The sequence below is a fragment of the Nematolebias whitei genome, chromosome 19 (genome assembly GCF_014905685.2).
Source record: "Nematolebias whitei isolate Nwh7 chromosome 19, NemWhi1, whole genome shotgun sequence".
Classification (NCBI taxonomy): Eukaryota; Metazoa; Chordata; class Actinopteri; order Cyprinodontiformes; family Rivulidae; genus Nematolebias; species Nematolebias whitei.
The window spans coordinates 39,294,194-39,295,275 of record NC_056516.1 but is presented as its reverse complement, the minus strand read 5'-3'; the positions used below and the strand labels follow the sequence as shown (position 1 = coordinate 39,295,275).

General features: G+C 52.3%; 1 protein-coding gene across 1 annotated transcript in view; it reads right to left on the bottom strand.

Moving 5' to 3' along the window:
• The window catches only part of nfatc1 (nuclear factor of activated T cells 1), a 41,518-nt gene that overhangs the window by 24,636 nt on the left and 15,800 nt on the right, over nt 1-1,082 (bottom strand). The window contains exon 6 of the mRNA XM_037693352.1: nt 250-390. Within this exon, the coding sequence (XP_037549280.1) occupies nt 250-390 (141 nt within the window). The remainder of the gene's footprint in view (nt 1-249; nt 391-1,082) is intronic.

Sequence of the window (1,082 nt, the reverse complement as noted above, 5' to 3'; positions counted from 1 at the left end):
ACACACACACACACAGAGACACAGACACACACACAGAGACACACACACACACACAGCGATGGAAACTTCTGTGAAAGTAAATCTTCAGAGTTAAAAATACGGTGTATTAATGTGGACCACATGTGGGTCTTTGGCAGAGAGGAGGAGGAGGAGGAGGAGGAGGAGGAGGAGGAGGAGGAGGAGGAGGAGGAGCAGCCTTGGGGTTTCTGCAGCAACACACACACACACACACGTGCGTGGCTCCTTTACCTTGAGCCTTCTCCACGAACACCACCTTGGAGTCGTGCTGGAAGTTGAGGCCGTGCAGGAGCATCCTGTCCCCCCCGGAGGCCGGACCCGTCTCCAGGCTCTGCTTGTCCACCAGCGGCAGCTCCTGGGCCGATCTCTGGGCTGGGGGAGGGAAACCAGAACCTGGACTCAGACCTCGGATCACACACACCCACTCCCCATGCAGACCTGAGCATCCAGACGGAGCTGAGTCACCGAGGAGACGCATCGTTTCTGCAGCTCCTCAGAGCGGCTGCAGGGTGGTAGCTGAGAGTCGTGGTCAGAAACACATGAGGGCACGTGTTCTCTTCAAGGTGCAGGTCCACAACATGAGCCGAGCACAAACTCAGGCCGGCGACAGCTTTTATTGTGAAAAATTCATCAGCTCAACATTTTGATGTTTTTTTGTTTTCGGTGTAAATGTGTTATTTAATAATCTCCCGTGACGATGTGCACTCCAGCTGACCTCCCAGAGCTCCGTGCTGAACTCAGGCTCATGTGGTTCTGGTTCTGGCCCACAAATTAAGTCTTAAGAGGTAAATTAAAGACGGTCGTTAAACCCTGATCTCACCCTGAAATAAACTATTGTTAGTTTCTGAATGGCTGCCAGAGTGTGTGTGTGTGTGCGTGTGTACGCGTGTGTGTGCGTGTGCGTGTGTGTGCGCGTGTGTGTGCGTGCGTGCGTGCGTGCGTGCGTGCGTGTGTGCGTGCATGTGTGTGTGTGTGTGAGAAACCCAAAGAATCAGGGTTTAATAAAATCTATGGCAGCATTCAGAATGTAATTATTAGATGTTCGTCAACGACTGATTTCCTTG